The sequence below is a fragment of the Chironomus tepperi genome, unplaced genomic scaffold, assembly GCF_022539635.2.
Source record: "Chironomus tepperi strain 1889 unplaced genomic scaffold, CSIRO-AGI_Ctep_v1 contig_34, whole genome shotgun sequence".
Lineage (NCBI taxonomy): Eukaryota > Metazoa > Arthropoda > Insecta > Diptera > Chironomidae > Chironomus > Chironomus tepperi.
The window spans coordinates 715,830-738,514 of NW_027226156.1; the positions used below are offsets into that span (position 1 = coordinate 715,830).

General features: G+C 33.0%; 1 protein-coding gene across 2 annotated transcripts; it reads left to right on the forward strand.

Moving 5' to 3' along the window:
• The first annotated feature begins 64 nt into the window (after positions 1-64).
• LOC139097134 (rho guanine nucleotide exchange factor 12-like) lies at positions 65-22,367 on the forward strand. Of its 2 annotated transcripts, XM_070648907.1 has the most exons (13): positions 65-652; positions 5,337-5,838; positions 6,123-6,302; positions 7,127-7,912; positions 9,346-10,501; positions 10,645-10,701; positions 17,834-18,200; positions 18,260-18,489; positions 18,547-18,776; positions 18,841-19,172; positions 19,312-20,617; positions 20,725-20,838; positions 21,008-22,367. In XM_070648907.1, the coding sequence occupies exons 1-13, from the start codon at positions 600-602 to the stop codon at positions 21,065-21,067; spliced, it is 5,373 nt and encodes a 1,790-aa protein (XP_070505008.1). In that variant the 5' UTR covers positions 65-599; the 3' UTR covers positions 21,068-22,367. The 2 variants fall into 2 exon arrangements, with proteins under 2 accessions (XP_070505008.1, XP_070505016.1); XM_070648915.1 differs by lacking the exon at positions 7,127-7,912.
• The last annotated feature ends 318 nt before the right edge of the window (positions 22,368-22,685 follow it).

Genomic DNA, 22,685 nt, shown 5'->3' on the forward strand with positions numbered 1-22,685 from the left:
CCAAAACTTTACAAATGCGTTTCACACAAACCAATAATTTCATAACTTCCCATTCATAGTTTTCTGAATTTATCAACTTCTTTTTGCTAGTGCTCCAATTTATTATTTTATTTTTATCAAATTTTTCATAATTTAATTGCATTTCTCATAAAAAATCCGCATTATGTGTGATATATACAATCTCGCGAATCATGTCAATGTGCTATGTGCCTTTTAAAATCGCACCAAAACCACCAAAAACGTTCAGAAAATTAAAACTATCGTAAAAAAAAAGATTTTTTTTTGCTGGAAAAAAGGAGAGAAACAACAACAACAAAAAAAAAGTGAAAAAAACTCTGTCAAAAAATTCTTCAAGTTGGGCATCGCCCGTAAATTTTTTTATAAAGTTTTGCAATTTAAATTTTTAGTTTTTTTTGAAAAATTCTTTTTGGTGTCGAAAATAAGAAAAAGAGGAAAAAAAAAATTCCAAGGAAGAAAAAAAAATATTTTTTTTCTCATCGCTTCCTCGACGTCAAAAAAAAAAAAATGCAAAAGTGAAACAAAAAACAAACATTTTTTTACATCCAAAAAAAAATAATAATCATAAAGTTTTGTGCCAAATGAAAAAACAGCAGAGTGCACATGAGGATAGTGCCGAGAAGGCGAACGATAGGTAAGAATTTTGGAGGGTTTTTTGGGGAGGGGTAGACTATAGGGTAGCTAGTGATGTTATAAAAGTGAAGAAATTGCCCAAAAGTTGCTCAAAATGATCAAAAAGTCCACAATGTACACATCAGATTGACATTTAAATAACTGACCTACATACGATCACTCTAGTCATCCTAGAGGCTTGTAGCTATTTCCATGACTATATAATTCTCACTTTTATCATAATCAATACATTATGAACCATAAAAATGTGGCAAAATAATTCAGATTATACAGATAATTGGATCTTATTATATGCACAGATGTGTATCTAAAATGATCAAAATTGGGTTGATAGTTATGTCCAATTCTTGATTGCGTATCTTGCAGATCCTCTTGTGCATTGTAGATTCATATACTGTAATATCATTTATAGTTTGTGATAAGAGTCATAAGAGTCACTAACAGTCACTGTAAAGCCTTGATAAATCTACTGAAATTCAGATTAGATTGACATTTAAATGACGAGACTATTTGTGGATCCAGCAACTCTCTTGTAGACTTCTAGCTCTTTTTCCAGTTCCTCCTACCTTCCCGTAGTCTTAAATCAATTCAAATTCCCCAAAAGACATTAAAAATACCACAAAATCTCACATAACTCTACATTCTTGATATCTGAATCGTCTATTGACCTTCTCTGCTCATCCTCCAGTCCTGTACATCCACTCATGACTATAAGTACTTCACATTAATTCAATTAATCAGCAATCAACCCCATATCCTCCTCATAGCATCTCAAAAAGACACCAAAACTACCTCTCACCATGACGTCATGTTGTTATTTTCAACTAACGTGACGTAATTGACGTAAATCGCGCAAAAAAAAATGTTAAAAAGATTAAAGAAAATTTCTCATTTTTTATATGAATCTACACTATATAATATATCTTATTTTTTTCCATTCATACTTGTGTGTGTGTGTGTTAGTGACTTAATTGTGTAGCGGGCGAGAATCGAGAAATTCTTAAAAGATAAACAGAACTAAACGGCGGAGAGTGAGTGAGTGAGAAAGAGTTAGAGTGAGAGAGCGAGAATGTGAGGCAATGAAAATAAAAGAATAATAAAAGTGGGCAATATGTAAACAAAAATGTTGTACTGTATATATACAGTCGGTGTAAAAGTGGGGATGACATGACGCATTTTTATATTATTTTGCCAGATGGATTGAGCTGGCTTTTTTTTACAAAGCATTATAAGATAGATAGATTGGGGGAGACGGAGAGCGGTGGAGGAAGAAAATAACAGAAAAACTGTGAAAAGAAACCTTTGCAAAATTATATATATATTGACGACTTTTTATCGAGTTTTGTAGGAAAATTTTCATTGTTTTTATTACGAAAAAGAAACTTTTTTTTTTTCTTTCTGGCTTGTGAGATGATTGAGGTTGATTGAAGTGTAATGGCTGGGGATTTGGAGGATGAATAGGGATGATTCGAATTATTTGTGAATTTTGCTACAGTGTCTTACACTTTGTATTATGCAAAACTTTAGTCTATGAGGCTATAATTGGGTATTTTTGTCCTATTCTGCCTCTTCGTCTAGTCTCAGTTCCATTCGGCTATGCCAAGTTATCCTTAGGTTCTTTCGGCTATCATCAATCCTGTTAAATTACCTTCGGGTCTTTTCGACTGTCTTCGGATCTGACAAATTACTCTCGGGTTTCTTCGGCTCTATCGAGTTGCCTTCGGTTTTTATCGACTATCATCACCTCTGATGAGTTACTCTCGTATTCTTTCGACTATTTTCGACTATGTCAAGTTATGTTCGGATACCTTCGACTATCTTAGACTCTGTCAAGGAACCATCGGGCTCCTTCGTCCATCTTCAGATCTGTCAAGTTACTTTCGTGTTCTTTTGACTATTTTCGGGTTTCTTCGGGTTTCTTCGACTATCTTCGACTTTGTTTAGTTATCTTCGATCCATTCAAGTTTTCCTCAAGTCCTTTTGACACCCTTCATCTCTATCAAGCTATCATGGACTTTCCTTGACTGCCATAAACTTCCCTTGATCACCCTATACATCCACTTCATCAGCATCATCATGTCGTTGCATAAAGTAATAATGAAAGGAAAAAAAAAAATCTATTTAAAAAGCGAGCAAATTGGCTGAGTGAAAAGATTTGTCCAGATTCATACTTAATAGCCATTTCTTTTCATAAAACTTTTTTTTTTCTTTTCATAATAGCTCAAATCATTTTTAATAAAAGTTGACAGGAACAGATGACAAAAATAGATCACAGGGGTATACATTTTTCATGAATAAATTTCTCATTTTTTTTGTGTAAATATTTATTAAGTTTTCGGAAAAAAAGGAATTCTTTTTTTGTATTAATTAATTTGCATCGTAAATATATTTAATTATTATTTTAGATTGGCTATTAAATGTTATAACTAAATGATAATAATCAATTTTGCATAATTTCTGGGTCAGTCATGTGCACAGAACAAAAAAATACTTTTTTTTTGATAAATAAACATTTTTGTTTAGATTTGAGTGTACATGTGCTGAATACATCTGGATCAAATGAATAGCTTTAAATAAAAGTATAAACAGTGATTTTCCTAGAATCACAGAATAATGTTTTGAATGAGATTTAATTTGGTGGTGATTGTGAGAATGATGGATGTCTATGTGGTCAGATTTTGGTGAAAATGTGAAGTTTTTCGTATGTGCCAAAACCTTTGAGGACTAATTAACACATTTTAGTGACCTTTCAATGCCTATCAAAGCTTTTGAGTCCCCTAAAGTACCTCTTAGTATCTTCTGTTATCCTTAACATTTCAAACAAAGTATCAGTACCCTTACGAAACTTCCAACACTTCTCAATACCCTTCAGCAACTCCCAGCACCTCTCAGTGCCCTTCAAAAACTCCCAGTACCTCTCAATACCCGCTTGTCCTCTTTACCAAATTCATACACCTCCCAAGTCCACTTCATCCCTTTACAATTCCCCATGGTTATCCTTAATACCCACACGACACCCCACAAACATCATCTTACATCCATTAATCATCTGAATCATTCTGACAATGCCCACTTTAGTAATCAAACAATAATATAATAAATCTTATGTCACTATTGACACTGACGACTAATTTTAAAATACTAAGAAAAATTTATTGCAAAATTAATTTCTAATGGGAAATAATTAAGTAACTGATAAGGCATTAAGAGTACACTGTACACGCTTTTTTGATATGATAAGATTGAGGAATTCAGTTGAAAAATAAAATTAAATTTTGTGGCAAACATTTGACCAAATATTGAATTTGATAATTTGCTGTTTGGGAATCTTGATTATAGCAAAATAGGGTGCTAAAATTGGCTATAATGATGTGTGGCTGTTCACGTATTACATGACGATGTCACCTAGGTGGAGATGGGACAGTTTAGGGCTAGCAATAGAGGATAAGCATAACTATTCTAGATTTGTGTCTAAAGTTTTATCTGATATACAGGGGCATATCCAGGAGAAGGAGATTAGTATCAACCCCTCTCCTCATCTAGTCCCAAACAATCAAAATTCCAATATAATCCAATAAAACTAAACAACTTCGGAACTCAAAATTCAATAGTTGTTAACAAGTTTTTGCACGTCTTTGACTTTGATTTGATCGGAAATCATTAATATTTATGCTTAGGAAAGTAAAATACATGAACCTTGTACAGCTTTTAATACTGAAAACACTAAAAAAGTTTAAAAAAAATTTCAAAAATAGAATTATTGAATAATGTCTAGCAATTATGGAATTATTTACTAATAAATTACTACGTTTTGTAGTAAATAAATCTAAAATAAGTAAACTTTGAGAGGTCATTGGTTGGATGATTAAACAGGAATTGAATGTTATGACAAGTGCGGGGAGGACTGAGAGATGTGGTGAGAGATAAAGGTTGTCTAGTAAGATTTATGAAGAATTATGTATGGTGATGTAGACATTGGGGGCTTTGAAGGGGGCTGAAGGGTGGTAAGGCATACTTAGAGGAACTATGAAGTATTGTACAATTAGGATGGAAGATTATGTGTATTTAGAGACATTCTACACTAATTTGAATGCTTTATAGGTTGTCAATGCTCTTAAGGGCTCATTATGATGATATCCCTAAATTACTAGGATTGCCTGTGCTTACTTGGAGGTCATCAGCTTCTTAAATTCTAAAAAATTGTCTCAAAAATCCCTAAAAATCCCCTTAATCTTCATTATCACATCCAAAACCACACAAAGCAAAATCATCACATCCACAAAACAATTGAAATTTCTATGACTTTTTTTTTAAAGCACTTCTGCTCATTCACTTCAACTCATTCATTTGTTTTTCATGAGAAAAAGAAGAAGTCGAAACACAGAGAGTGAAAAAAAAGAGTTTCTTCACATGTGAGTGATTGACCTACATTTCATAGATCAACATGAAATGATAAAAAAATAAACAATAAATTTGTGTATTGATTATGTGCGTGCGTAACGTATGAGCATTAAATTACTTTGTTCATTATGCTGTAGAGTATTTAATATTTTTTTTTTTCAAAACTTGGTGTCTGAGGTGATTATGTGGAGCTTTAAGTAGTTTACCGACAATTTATGGGCTTTGGGATCAAAAAATTTCTCAATTTTATCAATTAAATTCTAACAAATTTCCTTTAATTTTAGACCAATATCAAGTAACGGCACATCAACACCAGTCCCATCAAAGAAAACAGAAAACGGCGGTCATCAACGCAATCGATCTGGCAAAATGATCCTCGAGAATATGAATCTCCCGTCATTGACTGGAAATGGTCAAAACACAGACAAGCCAAAGCCACAGATCCTCGAATTGGTGATAAACAAGGACAAGTATGGCTATGGCATGAAAGTGTCTGGCGAAAATCCAGTATTTGTAGATAGTGTAAAGGAAGGTGGTGCAGCTAATCGTGCTGGTTTGCATGCAGCTGATATGATTTTACGTGTCAATGGACACAATGTGAGATACTCAACGCATGCTGAGGTTGTTCAGCTTATGAAGGCAACACAGAATGTTGAATTGACTGTACAACGTAATGCGAGAAATTTTGCACTTCCAATTGGTGGTGGTGGTAGTGGACCAGTCACTCCATCAACACCAACATCAGCTAGTCAAAGAAATAGTATTACGGCACCACTGCCTGTTGATGTAAGTTAAGACTCTTTTATATTGGGTGTATGTAGGGGTTTTAGGCTATGGATCTAGATACTTAGAGCTCCTCTGCTGAATTCAGCTAGTTCAGCTGATTCAGCTGATTCTGCTGATTTAGCTCAATTCAGCTATTTCAGCTTGTTCAGCTCAATTAAGCTTGTTCAACTAGTTCTACTCAATTCAGCCAATTCAGCTGAAGACATCAAATCATCTCACTTAGATAATAATCATTGCTTAGAAGAACATAACCTCAAAAAAATATTTTTCACACTTTATTTTAGCACCAGAAACGAATGGAAGTAGAATTCACAAAAATGCACACACTATATCTAATGCTAGAACAAGAAAAGAAGAATTTAGAAAAGTTGAAAGAGAATGAGTCACAAAATGCAAATGAGATTGGACGGGCAGAGGCCAATATACGTACATTGCAGGATCAACTTAAACAATCAACGGGTGATGTAAGTACAAATCTTAAAAAAATCATATTTTCTTGTCTCACTCAAAAATCGATAACCTTTGGTGGAATGATGGATGTGGATATAATGGATAATTACTGAAATATTGTTACTAATAACTAAGCCAATTCGACTGACTTTTTTTTTTGGGTCCGACTACAACAGTGACCCTGAAAAAATATAAAAATTTTTATGTTCTTTTTTTTGCTTCTTGTGTTTTTTCTTGTCTGACATTTTCTTATTGTCAAAATTTGTTCATTCATTCATTAATTCTTTTTTGTTTCTGTTTGACGTGAATTTAGAGTAGACTAATGGTTGAAAATTTGTTGACTTTTTTTTATTATTGACTTAGTTTATGATTTTTTGACTTTTTTAAATATGAATTTATATTGGGGATTTTAACATTGAAGATGAGATTATTGGGGATATGAATTGTGGGGATTAGAAGGGGTCCAGATGCAAAATATGAGGAAATTTAACGGAAAATTCAAATTTCAATTTTTTAAATTCAAAAATTTAAAATTTTAACAAAAAAATTCCAAAATTATTTTAAAAATCTCCCAAAAAATAGTTCAAAATTATCAAATTTTTATCAAAATAAACTAATAAATTAACACCTTGCTCGAAGCTTCCTCTTCAATATTATCCCGTTGTCATCCACAAAAGCCACACCTACAACCTCCAAAAAAAAAAAAACAAAAAAAAAATCTTTAATTTATGCAAATTTTTACTGCAAAAAAAATCTCAATCAAATCTCAATTATTCCCCATAATATACCCAAATAAACTCACATCATCGTGCAACAAAACAAAAAAAAAACATTTCAGGTGTCATCATCGCCATTAATGAACATTATGTCATCATCAACGAAGGTCACCGCATCACCACCAACACCAACAAGTACGCCAACATTTCTTGCACGTTTTCCGCGCAGCTTAAGTCAACTTAATTTAGGCAATAAACGTAAATCAACGACAGTTGCATCGCCACAGGAACCGACACGTCCACTTCCATCATCACCACAAACTCCATCGTCATCATCCTCATCAAACACTCCAATATCAAGTCCAAGTCATCAACAGAAGGTTAAAGTACGTCATCAACATCCAGTCGTGACTGCAGATGTTCCACCGCCATTACCACAACGTAATATTCAACGGAAGCCAACGACACCGACAACAGCTCAGGTCAGTGACCTTGACTCAAGTCTTATGGCTGCAAAGGCACAAGTTCCAGTTGCTAATAAGAAGAAAAATAAACAAAAAGCATATTCAGATCCAAAAATGTCAAGTGAAATGATGATGCAGATGGAAGCATCAAATTATCCGCCACCATTGCCACCACGACAAATTGGATGTAATAATTTTGGCGTCGATGATGGATCAGCCTTCGGTCAAGTCATAACGAATAAAGACTCGACCGATAATTCACCGACAGCACTTGATGGACGTCCATTTCCAAATAGTTGTGCAACACAGATGCATTATCCATTAATATCCACAAGTGTTGCTGTCCGTGATGGAATTCCACCGCATGGACATTTTCCGGCATTTGAATCGAGTTTAATGAATATTAGTAGTAGCAGTTTACCGCCTGAATTGCCAGCTGTTGTGGTAAGTTCTTCATCACTGACTTCCTTTTTTTTTGTTACTTCTTCTGCCTGTTGAATTATTTTTAAATCTTCCTTTTTATGGACACAGATTTATCTTCTTATTTTTGAGTTTACTAACTTCTTTATTATTGAGAATTTTTATATCCTTTTTTTTGAATGTTACTGTAAGTGTTGTAGTAGACTTTTATGGATTTTAAACCCCTTGTGACATATACGATTGAAGTGGTATTTTGGGACATTGAGCTTGTTTGCATGATTTTAGAAAATGTATAAGAATGGAAGTATTAAATTGAGTATTGTAGTGTTAGATTGTTGAATTTTGATTTAACAAGGTAGTATATTGGCTCATAAAGTAGTCTGTTGGTACCCAAGACAGTCTGTTGACTCACAAGACAGTCTGTTGACTCACAAGACAGTCTGTTGACTCACAAAGTAATCAGTTGGCTCACTAAGTACCAAAACACCTAGAATATGACTTCAGTACTTGGATTTTTGGGTTAAACCCTATTTTCCAGGTGTTATGACTTGAATATAGACAATACTAATATAGATCCTCGAGTAATCAGTCCTTAAATTATCTAATGATGATCTCCAATGACACAAACTACCTAAACAATATTTCTTTATAGTCTAACAACTAATTTTATTCAAATAAACTCTTCAATTCTTAGAAAATAATCTTTATAGTAGATTTGGTACTACATGTTAATCCACACATGATAATTGATCACCTAGTTGCAGCAAGATATGTCTAAATTTACCAAATAATATCAGCCACATGGGTTTGAAGTCACAAAATCTAAAATATCTTTTAAATTCTTAAGTAAACTATAATTATTGAATATTATCTGTTAAAATTTACACCTGTCGATTTGTTGTATTGATTGTTAAATGTCTATGTGAACTTATTGTGAGCTAATTTTCCTAAAAAATGTGATAAATTGTTGAATTTTCTGAGATCTTTGAAGATGATCGATGCTAGTTGATTTATGAACAAAGGTCAAGAAATGACAATTTCACTATTTTAAAGGAATATTAAGCTTATTGTCTAAGACTTTGACTTTGCACCTTGTTCATCATCTTATCCCTAAAGTTGCCAGTGCTTTTGTCGATGCTAGTGGATCAATAACTCTAACTCTATTTTATAACACTAGTTTTCTTAGAATTTTAATGCACTTTTATCTTTTTAATACAATTAATCCAATTTTTTCGGCTTTTAAATGCTCACATGATTTGATCTATGCTTAGCCAATCACTACAGATTCTCACTCATATCTCAGACATTCATTTGATAAATGTCAGAGCCTTACTTCCGAAACACAAACTCAGCACTATCAAAAAATTCATAAAATTTAATGAACTTCCCCCATTTCAGCGTGGAAGTTCAAAAATCTTAAATTCAATAATAAAACCCAATTTTTTGTACCATTTTAGAAGCCCAAAAAGCATCATCGAAATGCATCTAATCCTGACCTATCACCACCAATTTGTGGAACTCCACCACCAGCTTATGATGGTCCAACGACTCAAATTACAGCTGCACAAACAAATATCGAACAACGTGGAATTTTAGCATTTGAATGTGATGATGAGACAGATGAGGAACCAATGGATGAAGACGATGGAATATTTCGATCAATATCAATGCTTACAGCACCTGAAAATTCAGCATATCTTATTGTCTTCCTTAATTTTGTATTAAGCAATTCGAAACCGTCAGCAATTTTATTCTACTTAATAACGGATCTGTACAAGAAGGGAAATGTTAAGGATATGCGAAAATGGGCATATGAAATTCATTCAACCTTTTTAGTTCCAACAGCACCATTGTCATTCCTACCAGATACTGATAATATGTGTGAGACAATTGCACGTGATGTTGATGATAAATTAGCACATGCTAAGAATTATCAACCGACTGAGAGGAACAGCGGTGCACAAGACTTTGAGATGGTTGGATTACTACGTACTGTCTTCCAAAAGGCTCGATCGAGAGCCAGAGATATGGTTAATCGACAGATGGAAGAGTTTCAAGAGAAAAGGACAGCTGGACTTGGTACAATGTTTGGTCCATCAGCACAGGATCTGGCTGCAGCACGAAAATCTAAAATTATTGAGCAGAAAATTGTCGAAGACTTTTTGATGCCCAAACTTCAAGTTATGCTCGATGAAACTGAAAATGCACCGGAAAATGACGAGAAAATGGCACTGGCATCAGCATTATCAACAGTCGTTTATAAAATCTTTCTTCCACGCGGACCAGCAGCACCAAATTCTGAACGTGTAAATCACTATGTCACACGTGAAAAATCCTTCAAGTCACGACTAATGAGCAAGAATAGAAAGTCAGTGATACGTGGACATCACTTAATTTTACGACAGTATTATGAGACAACGCATTGCAATCATTGTGGTAATTTAATATGGGGCGTTGCACCACAAGGATATGCATGTGGTGATTGTGGACTTAATGTGCATAGATGCTGTTCTAAATTGCTGGAAGAGACGTGTCCGGGGCCTGTACATGTCTCTGTCGATCGTTTTACCAAACTCATGGATCGAATTCGTGAGAAGGGACATGGAATGCAGAGTGAGTATCTTGTGGACATATATCCTCAAAAAATCCCTGAACATCCTCAATGAATGATAAATGAACTAGTTCACACATCATCCTCATGATATGCTTCATAACTCAATCACTCACTCACAAAAGTAAATTTTTAATTTCCGCAGATGCATCAAAAAAGCAGGAAGAAGACACACTGGGATGGGATGACGCTCTACCATCCGGTAAGTTTATTGCCATTATTGTTATTATTTATGTTTTCTACACATCATGCATCACTTCCGTACAATAGTTTGTTTCTTTCTAATAAGCGATATTAGCGAGTTTGTTTGTAAAACATCCAATTGTGGATGGATGTGGGTTGATAGAATAATATTATTGTGATGAGGTATTGTGGAAAATTGTGGCTGAATGATGAACAGATGGATGTTCAGAGTATTTTAACTTATGCCAGTTTTTCAGCGGATTTTGTCAGATTTTTGGCAGATTCGATCGATTTTCTTTACAAATCATGCTGGATTTGTCGAAATAATTCAAGATTTTTGGCGGATTCGGTCAGATTTCTGGCAGATTTTGTGGAAAAAAATTATTTTTGGTTTGTCAATAATTTCGTGATTTCTGGCAGAATAAGTCAGATTTCTGACAGATTTGGTCAAATTTCTGGTGGATTTTGTCAAATTTTCATCTTACTTGAATGCGTTCTATCCTTCAGCACCCTACAAAAACACCTCACAAGCCCCTCTGTTTTCCTTAAAGCATTTTTTCTTAGAAAAATAAATGATTTTAATTAACTTAAATTGCAACATTTGCTAGCTTTAAATTCTAATTTTATCTATCTCAGATGTGCAATAATAGCAATAATTATACAACATTATACAAAAAAAAATTGAATTAATTGAACATCTGCTATTTTTGTGTGTGCCTTGTTATACGAGGCGAATGAAAAAAAAAGGCTTGAAACAAGAATGCAAATTGAGAAAAAATCGATTTTTGGATTTTATGAGGGAAAAAAATTTTCTTAATTGGAAAGCTTGATTGAAAATAAAAAGGTTTAAAGCGATTGAGAAAAAAGGGAAGGAATTATTGAATATTAATCGATAAGTTGATGATTTAGTAGCCGATGGGAATTTGATAATGAAAATGGAATAAACTATTGACTGTAAATGGATGTGTAGGGGGAAGTTGAAGGTATACAGGGGGTTATGAGATGCTCTAGAAGATACTTAGAAGATCATATGAAGCTAAGTGGAACTGTAGTGTTTCCATAGAAGCACAATTTAGTATGAAGAAGTCAAAACTAGCCTTATGCAGCAGATATCAGTCAAATGAGGTCTAAGCGGGTCTTAGTAAATCATTAGGGACCCTTAAGAGTCAAGGATTAGTGATTAAAGTCAAAATGTACTCAAAAGCTCTAACAAACAATCTTCAAATTCACTTAAATGAGCATACTAATGACTTGTCTGTTTAGGAACAGTTGTTAGGAACCAGAGAAAGCCATATAAGTCTATATTATTAATCTATATTAGACAAAAGTAGGATTATCCTACTAGGATAGACCAAGATTGTCAATAAAGTCTCCCAAAAAGCAAAAATCAGCACAAAACTCATCGAATTGCTAAACAAATTCATGCTAAACTCATTCATTCTGAGAATAAAAATTAATTGTGTTAATTAGTGATCATAAACTCAATAAAATAGTAAATTATTGCTATAATAGTTTCAACCGAAGAGCGAGTAAAGGAGCGCATTCACAAAACAATGAATTTTCCGCTACAAAACCTTCACTTGGTTCCCCATATACATCATATCCCTCATAATAAGCCATATATTCCATTTAGTGGATCATAAAAATCATTCATCATATACAAATGACCTTTAGTAGAAGAAAAGGAAAACTACGGAGAGTTTCTCTATATCTACACTCATAATTCCCGCTCTGTTTACATTCTCTCGATTTTCCAACTTTTTTTTATAGCTTCAATACTAGTGTGGACTATTTACATAAAATAATGACTTGATATATAGAGTTATTGTGGGGATGTATATAAAGGTACGGATATATAAACAGTTTGAGAATATGTAAAATTGGCGTGAATGTCGCAGTTTAATGTGCGATGGAAGTGAAGACTACTACGAAAGAGAGAAAACTTTGACAAGTTAGAAAGTCCTGGAGATGGTGGGATTAGAGCGCATTTTACGGAAATTATTTCAAAAATTTAAAATTTAAAAAACTTGGTAAAAAATGAAAAAGCTCCAAAAAATTGGAAATTTAAAAAAAAAATAGAAAAATTTGATAAACTTTGAAAAAATTGAAAAATTTTAAAAAATCTAAAAAGTTAAAAAGAAACAATAAATCGAAATTCTGCACAGCACAGTACTGACAAGTCCTATTCCTTCCTCTCTCATCACACAAAAAAAGAAGATTTTCCCAACTCAACAAATTCTCACCAAAGAATGAAACAAAAAAAAAAGAAGAAAAATCTCACGTTGAGTTGAAAAAACCAAAATAATTTCCACTCATTCACTTTTCTGCTTTTCATTCGCGTAGTGTTTCCATTTATATTTTCATGTGATGATCGTTAAAGAAATGAAAATAGTTTTTTATTTCTGCTGTGGGGATAGACAATTAAAAAATGAAAATTTAAAAGGAATTTTTAGTGAAAAATAATTTTTAAAATAGTGAAATTTTCAATTTTGCTGGTCAAAATTTTTAAAATTTAAATTTGAAGAAAAATAACTAAAATTAGAAAAATTAAATTGAAATTTTTGTCAAGTGATTCAAGTGAAACAATTAAGAAAATGAAGAAATAAGCTGAAAATAAATTGTAAAATAAATAAGTTTATTGTGAAAATTGATCGTAAATGTGGCAAGTTAATGGTTGGAATTTGGTCAATATTGTGAATATATTTTGGTGAATTTGACTTTTTTCTTGATTTTTAGATTTAAAAATTTGATTTTTTTTTTTATTTTTTTAATTAACTTTTGAGTAAATTTGAATTTTTTTACCAAATTTTTTGAACAAATTTTGATGCTTTTACGTAAAATGTCATTAAAATATTAAAATCCTAGTTTTTAACCCTTGAAAAACCCCAAAATATTATCGACCAAAGTCACTCCATCAATGCCACATTCGTAATTAATTTTCATCGACTAAACGACAAATTACACAAAAATAGATAAAATAATCACATCAAATTGAATCATAGCTTTATCAGCACGTCACAGTGATAAACTTTTTTATCTCCAAACACCCCGCAAAAAAATAGAAAAATTAATTAAAGACTCATCCCTAATCCGCGTGGAAGTTGAAACAATTCACAATAAAATAAAAGAAAAAATCATTTCTATATGCGTGAATATTCACGTACAGAGCAATAACGACCATCATCATCGTCATAATTATTATTGTAACCAATACGTGAAAAAACCTATAAGAAAAAAAATTGAAAATAATGAAAAAAATCCAAACAGTGAGGAAAATTTAATGAAAAATAAACACGATGAAAATTTAAATTTGCGTGAAAAAATGTAAAGAAAAAAGATTGAGGAGGAAGGAAAAATATCAAATGGAGAAAAACTTGGTGTGAAAATTGTGAAAATTTTATTGAAAGAAAAATGTCGTACGTGTCGCCAATAAGAAAGTCAAATTCCAAGCCACACAAGGAGATATTGAAGATGAAAGGTAGACTCAATTTATTGCCAATTTCGAATGTTTTGTTTATTTGAAACTCTCGCATTTATGAGAGTTTAAAGCATTATTATGGCTTTTTTGCAAATTTGTTTTGGATATTTTAAGGGGTATTGATCTGTCTGGTATTGGAAAAAATGAATGAATTTTGGGAAAATATTTACTATAGATTGGTTAGGGGTAATTGGGTGTGTTGAAAGAGTCTTAAATGACTATTTTGGATATTTTGATTATTTTAAGACTTCAGACGCACTGTGCTGTACTTTTCTAATTCTAAAGTTACTCATTTTGACCCATTTGCACATCAGCCTACATATATTCTCATATTCTCAGTATTTCTTGATCTATTTCTAATACTATTCTCTTCTGGTATCCCAAGCTACCCATATATTACCACTTATCCTCAATTTGACCTACTCTACTCTTTAGTATTGTTCTTGGTATCTCTTGTCATCACATTTGATTCTTACTGTCCCACTGACTCCAACTACATAATTCTTCACAATACCTCCACTACCGAGTTCAATCCTACCTCTACCAACACCTTCTTCCCCAAATATCCCACCGCATACTTTCCCAAATTTAAAATTGTAAACTCTTTCTCAATCCAAATTAAATATCACCAAATATTCTCTCGAAAATATACAACAAATCATGCCATGACGACAACCAGATAACAGGTGGACGAACACATAAAGCGTAGTAGACAAAAACGATTCTATTTCCATCACATTTGACAAAACATTTGCTTAAATTAATGTCAACCGCATCAACAACAAAGCAGATTTTGTGTGTGTGTTTGTGCTTGTGTCTTCGTTTTGTTCCTGTGAATCAATTATCGGTTCTCATTTGAGCATGAAGTCAATGCTGACTGAGTAAAATGAATTGTTTAGATTTTGTATCGATCATAAAATTGTTGCTAATTCGAACTAATCTGGCGGATTGATTATTATGATTTTTTTGGGAGGAATTAAAATTTTTATTGGATTAAGTCTGCAGAAGTCGTTAATTGGGGGCAATAAATTGAATTTTTACAATAGTGTCTGACTATTTTTGGTTCTAAATAGTTGAAAATTTAGCTAAATAATTGGACATCATTTATGAACATTTTCCAGAGTCTGCCTAGAAAAATATGAAAATGAATGTTGAATCTAGTAATAAATGAGAGCAGTCGATCATCCTATAGGGGGTACACGTAAACAAACAGTCATATCGGACATAAAATTGAGAGTTTATTAGACAATCTTCAATATTTTTATATTGATAGCTGCAGACTCACATAGTCGAGCATGTCGCACACAAATCTAGTCACTGACAAGGCTTATTGACCTTAAAAATATTCCCTGGTCCATAAAAAGGTTGCCAAAAAATTGTCCATATTCTTAAACATTTTATATAAATTAACACTAAATCAACATCCACGTACAATCAACGTCATCATCATCACCAAAAAATTATTCAATTTTATTTTCAAACAAAACACATTTTATGGTCCAATGAGACATTAATCTCCAATATACAAAAGAATTAAGTCATTCCAACACAAAAACACAACGAAAAGTCTTGAATAACAGAAAAAAAAATTCTTTTTATTGTTTTCTCCGAAAAATATTGGTGAATATTGGGTATTATTTATAGACATTCAAGTGTAAATTTGTTGCTTTTTGAGTTAGATGAATTGTTGGGAATGTTTACGGGATTAGGTATTTAAATTTGGGAATTTTAGAATTGTTAGATGGGATTTAAGTCTGATACTGAATATAAAGTTGCAATTCAAGCTAAAGAGACTCATTAGAATGTTGGAGGACAATTTTGAAGCTTTGTAGACTTAAATTGATGTTTAAAAACTTAATTTGAGCTTCTTTTGCTCAATTGAAGCTCTAAGGTCACAACTTAAGCTTCATGGAGCAGATTGAAGTTTTAGTTGGTCTTATTGGAATTTAGCAGATACAACAGGAGCTCTCGGGATTCAATATAAGCTCTAGTGAGCTAGTAGAGGCACATTAGAGTGTATTAAAGCTTGTACAGTGTCTTGAAGTCTTACCTAGTGTTCTTAAGACCTAAATAGAGTGAAGAAAAGGTCAACAAGGTTGATATTAAATCTCTAGAGATCATCTTGGCTCCTTAGGACCCTCCAAAGCAGTTGATACAGTCAAAGTAAAGCAAAAATTCCAACAATAATATTTTTCCCTATTTTTTCACTTTCGATTACAATTGAAAAAGAAGAAACAACAGAAAAAAAAATATTATTTTTTTTGAGACAACAGAAAATTTTACTTTTCACATTTTTCATTTTCATTAGGCGCAAAAATGAGGAGGCCAAAAAGCAAAAAAAAGATTTTCAAAGATCGAACATACAAAAAAGAAATAATTTTCATTTCGATTTTCCATCTTTTTTCCTCACTATTTATCTTTTTTTTTGCAGCCGTCACTAACAAAACGTAAAACAAAAAAAAAAAAATTGAATGTTTCTGAATGGGGAGCATTATCATCACCTTTTTTATATTTTTACATTCGGAAAATTCAATGAAAAACTATAACATTGTCTACATAAAGACAGTTTTACTACTTACATATGTAGTCGTTCATGTTTTCTATTTTGTTACTTTTTTTTCATTATTACATGGATTTATGTGCTGTTGCGCTGAGAGATGATGAGGGATGTGAGAGGAAATTGATGGGATTTTTTTTTTGTGTTTGGTGTGTTTGCTGTGGGTGTGAGGGACATGTGATGTGGATTTGTGGGATGATTTGTGGGATTTTGAAATTATTTGGGGCAATATTTTAAAATTTATTGGGAATTTTGGTGGGGTTTTAGGTAATCTTGAGGAAAATTGTGAGAACTTTGGAAATTTTGGTAAAAATTAAACAAAAATCTGACAAAATGTTGCAAAATTTGACCAAAATCATCAGTAATCTGCTAAAATTTCCTAAAATATGATGAACTACTCAATAAGTATTGCAAAATTCAATCAAATTTCACCATCCTTCCTTCATCTCTCAATCCATCAATCAATCAACTCTCTCATAACTCTCACTTTTTTTCCAATCAATTTAAGCTCACTAAACATTCACCAGAATATGAAATCCACTCAATTTATGATGCCTCAATTAATTAAATTTTTTTCCAATTTTTCAAAAAGCCAAAAGAATCAATTTTTCTGCTCGGTATGAAATAGTTTCCGGTATGGAAAATTTTTTTTTATCCTGCCCCAACTGCTGTATGTTTTCCCTTGTGTCGTACATTACTCATCATCATTATTATTATTATTGATACTATTATTATTATTTTTTGATGAGTTTACGTTAGCACTTGTGAGGAAAAAGAAATACATTGATGTGGAAAAATTGATGGCGATTTGGCACAAAAATACCAGATGGCTAATTGTAAATTGCTTATAATGCATAGATGTGAATTAATTAGTGAAAAAAAAGAGAATTTTTTTGGACTATAAAATTGTGAAAAATGTTAATAATTTCGATAATTTAAACAATGGATTTAATGGGAATTTTTTTGATTGATTCCTTTGGGTGGTCATGTTGGGTTGTCTTGACAGATTCTTGAATTATGTCCAACCGTCCTTAAGATGCATAATTTATGGAGAAAACAATTTTTAACCTCATAATAATCCAACCCTTTAATTAACTTTGTTCCTTAATTTTTCAGATCGTTCAGCATCATTCAGTGCACGTCCCCGTGGTGATACACAATTTCAAAGACTTACACACACATCCAACAGTACTTCACAGCTTCCATCACAAGATATCTCACAGCCAGACTTTGCTGCTGGCTCGAGTAGCACGATAACAAGTTCAGCTGGTGGATCATCGACTGGCATAGCCACAACTGTGACTGGATCACCGCAAACTCACATGAGTATGGAGGGTATTGGTGATCATACGAGTACGCCTACTGAGGGTAAGAGAGGTAAACAAAAGTCATCGCAGCCTAATGCGAGGAGTGAATCGTACAAGGAATGTTCACCGAAGAGAAGTCGAACAAATCGACCGAAATCGGATCCGAGTCTCTATGAGTAAGTCTTACATGCTTTATTTTAAGTAATTTGATTCTATTTAACACATATTTTTGCAGAGATGACGTCGCATCTCCACTAGATCATCCAGAAGACTCAATGAACTCATCATCAGTCACAATAACGCCAAATAAACCAATGCCAGGAACAAGTCTTGACACATCATCTTCGTCGTCAGAAGATGAATCGTTTTCGAGAGACCTTGAGACCACGTGGAGCACTAATGTGACACAAGAGATAATACAGCAGCTAACGGACGCTGAGAAAAAGAGACAGGAGATCATCAATGGTAAGTCGGACTTAATGGATTTAATCAGAACTCTAAAATTCATTCCTTAATTTCCAGAACTTTTTGAAACGGAAAAGAGTCATGTGAAGATTCTAAAAGTACTTCAAAATGTATTTAAAGAACCTTTAGAACAAAGCAAGGCAATGACAAGTGAGCTGATACAACTTGTATTTCCGCCATCACTGTCCATACTCAAAGATTGGCATCTTGCATTTGAAGCAGCGTTAAAGCAGACATGGAAGGAGCATAATTGCTTAGTTAAAGAGATTGGTGATTGTCTTAATGTGGTGAGTAGTTTAAAATTCTAAAACTATCCTCTAGGTTCCAATTTAATTCATAAATTAATTCCAGTTCGATGGTACATCAGGTGAAATTCTCAAGGAACATGCAGCACGATTTTGTGCACGCCAGCAAATAGCTTTAGAAGTTCTTAAAGAACGCCGAAAAAAGGATGAAAATCTTCAACGAGGTCTTATAAAGGCTGAATCCCACAAAGCATGTCGGCGATTACAGTTGAAAGATTTACTACCTGCTGTTTTACAACGACTCACAAAATATCCATTACTCTTCGAGAGACTACAGAAGTGTACTGATGGTGCTGATGCAGAGGCAATAAAACGAGCATTGGATGCTTCAAAAGCAATTTTGGATTATGTTAATCAAGCAGTACGGATAGCTGAAGAGTAAGTTGATAATTTTAGATTTAGTGGATCATAGCTGAGTTATGTAGAGTCTAGCTAGGTTAAGTTCATTAAATAGATCCTATTTAAGCCTAAGACAAGCCATATCCTTTAACTAATCACCAATCTCTTCTCATTTTAGACTCCGATCAATCCAGAAGAAGCTTGACAAATCATCATACGAAAAGGAAGCACCAAATGAATTTAAAAATCTCGACCTAACCAACTACAAACTCATCCACGATGGATTCTTAACAATTAAGAAAGGAACCATTCAGCTACGCGTTCTTCTCTTTGAGAATATGATTGTTCTACTTCAAAAGCAGGACGATAAATATTTGATGAAATCATTCGCAAATCCAACTGGCATTGGTGATAATGTCATGGTCAGTCCAATTACGAAAATCTGCAATACAATTGTTAGACTTAATGCCGTCGATAATCGAGCATTCTTTCTCATCAATCAAAGTGATCAAAATTCACAAATGTTGGAATTAACAGCACCGACACAACATGAGAGTGAAATTTGGATACGTAAAATCACCGAAGCAGCTGAGAAAGCAAATCACTTGAAAAAAGTTCAGTCAAAACCGTTGCCAGCAATTCCAGTTCCACCGCCACCACCTGCACTTGAAGAAACACCCGAAAATCTTCTTAATTCACCTCCGGATGAGACAGAAAAGCAACCGGAGACGACTGAGCAAGAGCCGAAGGTGGAAAATGAAGAGAATAAGGAACCGGAGGAAGAACCGGAGCCTGAAGATGATCCAAATGCCATACAAACAACCCAACCTTGCCAATTAATACAACCAACAGAAATCAATATTGCAGCACAGAACGTACAAGAAGCATCGCGTATAGTCACACCAGAAGAGTCACTAAGACGACATGGTGACGTCATTCAAAAGTCTGTCGTTGAAATGGAGAAAATAATATGTGACATAAATCGAGTGCCTCAAGAGCATTTTGCTGAAATTGCTGATATTGCAGCACAACCCGAGGCACAATCGGATCTTGCCGAACTCGCATTGGCCGCATTTGCACAGACAAAATTCCTCGTTGAATGTGTTAATTCATCATTAATTAATGGAACTGTTGGTGCACCGATTGCAAGTCTTGGCGGTGCCGCACTTTGTGACAATTGTGTGAGAAAAGACTTGTTTGCCATCCGTAATGGATCAACTGAGAATCTTAATGCAATTGAACCTGCCACAATGGATACAGACATTGTTAAGGACAGTGAAAATGAAACTGACGGTGATAATTTATATTGTGAAATTGAGCCACTTAAAAATGAGACAGCTATTGCAACTAAAGTTAGTCACATGGAGATTAATGATACTTATAGTAGTGCAGTTGATAGCGAAATTAGAAAGAGTGCAATTATTAAGATTGATAAGATTGCAGCATCTGTTACGACATTGAATTCACTCGTGTCGCAGTTGTCGGTAAGTAATCAAGACATAGAACTGAGGTTCAGTCACTAACACCATCAATAGGCTAATCTAAAGCTAACATTGACACACCTAATAACATTTTTTCATGCAATTTTCAGATAAAAATCGCTGAACGAGACCACGAACGTGAAATGTACAGACGTGAAAATCAAAGGCTTAGACAACAGCTTCAAATTGAACAGGAGAATGAGATTGTTGAAAATGCTGTAAATGTAAGTATTATTGAGTGGGACCCAATAGTCAATCATGAGCAGGGGCTGAGGTACCTAAGTACCTTGAATCTAAGTCGAGTTGATTTTGAGCTCCTGCCTGATTTTCAGGACCCCAATTCCTTTCTATAACTTAAAACTAATTCCTACTTTTTCCTTAATCTCATTTTAGGACCTAGAAATAAATGTGATCGATTTATGTGACAAACCCCCAATAGAACCCGAGCAATAAGGTGGAACCACTACATCATACATCATGCAACATCATCAAAGCTTTATTAAGCATCAGCACTAAATTTTATTTAGCTGATTAAAATCTTAGTTATTTTTCTTGACGCACAAACCATAAAAAAAAAACTGTGAAGATTTTTTCATTTTAAAAAATTAAACAAATTGGCGATCGCAGCAAGCGACACACTCAGCAAAAAAAAAATCCATAAAAAATGGAACTAGACTTACTGTGAAAATAAAATGCGTAACAACAAGTAAATTGTGTAATACTTAGAGCATTAAAAACTTTAATTTCTCGAAAACTTATTTATATTTAGGCTATAATAAATTGCGAATCTTCCTGATCTGCTTCTTACTTAGAGACATGAGCCGTGCAGAGCGCGGTCAAAAACTTTTTTAAAATAAATATTTGGAAAAAAAAGTAAATTTTATATGGAAAATTTGAATATTTTTGAGGGATAATTGGGGGAATAGTCAGATATGGACATGATTAGGGAGGGTACTGGTGGATATTGAACACTTGTTCTAGTACCGGTTACCTCATGAACACCGAAGAGCCTGAAACCTAATGCTTTAGAGCTGCTAAAACTCATATTTGGGTTAGTATCATCTTAGTGCTCAATACTCCTTGAGTACAGGGTTGCCTTATACCATAAACTCCCCACCATACCCCTCCCGACCAATGTCCATGTCTAGATTACCCCCACAATACCTAAAATGCCTCTTCAACGACTTGGAACTTTTATTAAAAAAACTATCAAAATTTTTCTATAAACAAATTTGAAATTTGGAGTATTTTGAACCTTGTTAAGGTACATGACTTGTTGGAAGTTAGCACTGATGGATGCAATATATACAAAAGGTCCAAAATTATAACACACGATAGTGTAACATTAGACTTATATAGTTCAGTATTACAGTTTACAAATCGGCCTAAAAATTAGAATTTTAAATTTTTAAAAATTGAATTTTTTCTCCATAAAATTTTTGATAAAAAATATTAAATCTAGTAATATAAAATTCAGTGCTAACTTCCAACAAGTCAATCAGAACATTTTTAAAACAAAATTTAACTGAAAAATCTAAGTGAGAAAATCTAGAAGTTAAAAAATTTAGATAAAAAAAAAGAAGAATGAGAAAAATAACTTAAATGTGCCTTAGTGCGTAAAATATCAAATAAAATGAGAAAAATCAATAAGTAATGTCACATTTGTCATTTTGCCAAGAACATATTAATTGTAGTAACGAAAATATATCCAATGCCTATTAAAAAAATTTTAATAAAATTTGTGAATAGAAAATTTTATTGGTTTTCACTTTTTTGAAGATTTTATAACAAGTTTTTAATTTTTGAATTTAAAAAAAATTGAGTTTTTAAATTTTTAAAAAATTTGAATTTTTGAATTTTAAAAAACTTGAATTTTTTAATTTTTAAAAATTTCAATTTTTGAAATGCAAAAATTTCCAAAAAAGTGAAAACTATGAAAAAATCAAATAAAAGCAAGAATTAGTGCGCTTATCGCTGAAGACTTCCCCTTTATAAGAATATTCGTATTTTGATAAAATAAAATAAAATTGTGAAAACTTTTAAAAACACTCACAAAAATGAAGAAAAAATT